Genomic DNA, 1,409 nt, shown 5'->3' with positions numbered 1-1,409 from the left:
TATAAATCTCCAATTTCTTTAGTTTTGACCGATATTTGTTTCACTCAAGTGCAGCAATCAAAGACCCATACTCTTCAATACCATCACTATCAAAATTCATGTTCACTATTGCTAGTGCCTCGACAGTTATTCTCTTTCAATTTGCAGACCTACATATGTTGAAAGTTTCTTCTTCATTGTTCAACCTAAACTTCATCTTCCCTTTTTCCATATCAACCATTGCATGCCCACTAACAAGGAATGACCTCTCTAGAATAATGAGGACCTCAAATTCAACCTCACAGTTAATAATCTGAATATCGGTGTAAAATATGAATTATTCCCCTTTCACAAACACATCATGGAGTATACCAATGTCCCTCTTCACAGTTTGATCAACCATCAGTAACCACATCGTAGAAGGCTTTGTGTCACCCAATTCTAACTTCTTATAAATGGATAGAGGCATAAGATTTATGCTCGCACCAAGATCACATAGTGACTTAGCAAAGTGTAGCAACCCTATAGTATATGAAATATGAAAAGCTCCAGGTTCTTCCTTCTTATGCACAAGAGACTTTTTAGAAATAGCACTACAATGTTGCATTCTTTCATCATCCTCCAAACTCACCGATCTCTTCTTTGTCACCATATCCTTCATAAACTTTGCATAGCTGGGCATTTGTTCTAAAGCTTGTATCAAAGGGACATTGATTGAAAGTTGTTTCAACATAGTGATAAATCACCGGTATTTACCATCTTTAGTTTTTTTCACTAATCTCTAAGGGAATAGTTGTAGAGGTAGGAAATTGGACCACCTTTTGAGATATTTTTACTTCTTTTACTGTGTTATCCACAAACTCTCCAATATCTTCTACTACCTCTTTTTCATTTATCATATCACTTTCTATAATAGACGACATAGTTGGATCAACGATCTGCTTGCCTCCTCTAGTAGTGACTGCCATGCAATGCCCATCATTTTTAGGATTCTTGATAGTGTTTCTAGGAAGAGTCTTAGAGTGGTATGGGTTCACAGTAAATAGATAACTGAGAAATCTATAACTCAAGGTGCTTAATCGCAACCTCATGTCCATCCACCTTTTGTACAATGTTATCTAGGTCACCTCTCATCTCATGGACATTCTCATCCCTAATATCAAACCTCCTTATCATCTTTTGCAACATATCCTCAAATTTCATCATAGTACCTCCACCGTCCCTAGGAGCAACCTCTCGGTTTTGCGGTGCAAAATAGGCCCCAATCCTATAATTCTGTTACTATAGTTACTTCGGTCGAAGTTGTTGCAATTGTAGTTCACATCTCGAATATATTTAACCTCTTGGTTGTAGTTACCAAAGTTACAACCTTTGTGCCAATTCTCTTGATTGGATCCTTGGACGTTTGGTTGAATACCCCCATCTTATCA

At 37.2% G+C, this 1,409-nt stretch overlaps 1 protein-coding gene across 1 annotated transcript; it reads right to left on the bottom strand.

Annotated features, from left to right (window-relative positions):
- Positions 1 to 316: 316 nt before the first annotated feature.
- On the bottom strand, positions 317 to 661 carry LOC101250413 (uncharacterized). Its single transcript, XM_004240649.1, has one exon. It carries the CDS (start codon positions 659 to 661, stop codon positions 317 to 319), a length of 345 nt encoding a protein of 114 aa, XP_004240697.1.
- Between the last annotated feature and the right edge of the window lie 748 nt (positions 662 to 1,409).

Source organism: Solanum lycopersicum, chromosome 6 (genome assembly GCF_036512215.1).
Source record: "Solanum lycopersicum chromosome 6, SLM_r2.1".
Taxonomy (NCBI): Eukaryota; Viridiplantae; Streptophyta; class Magnoliopsida; order Solanales; family Solanaceae; genus Solanum; species Solanum lycopersicum.
This window is presented reverse-complemented; position numbering and strand designations above follow the sequence as displayed.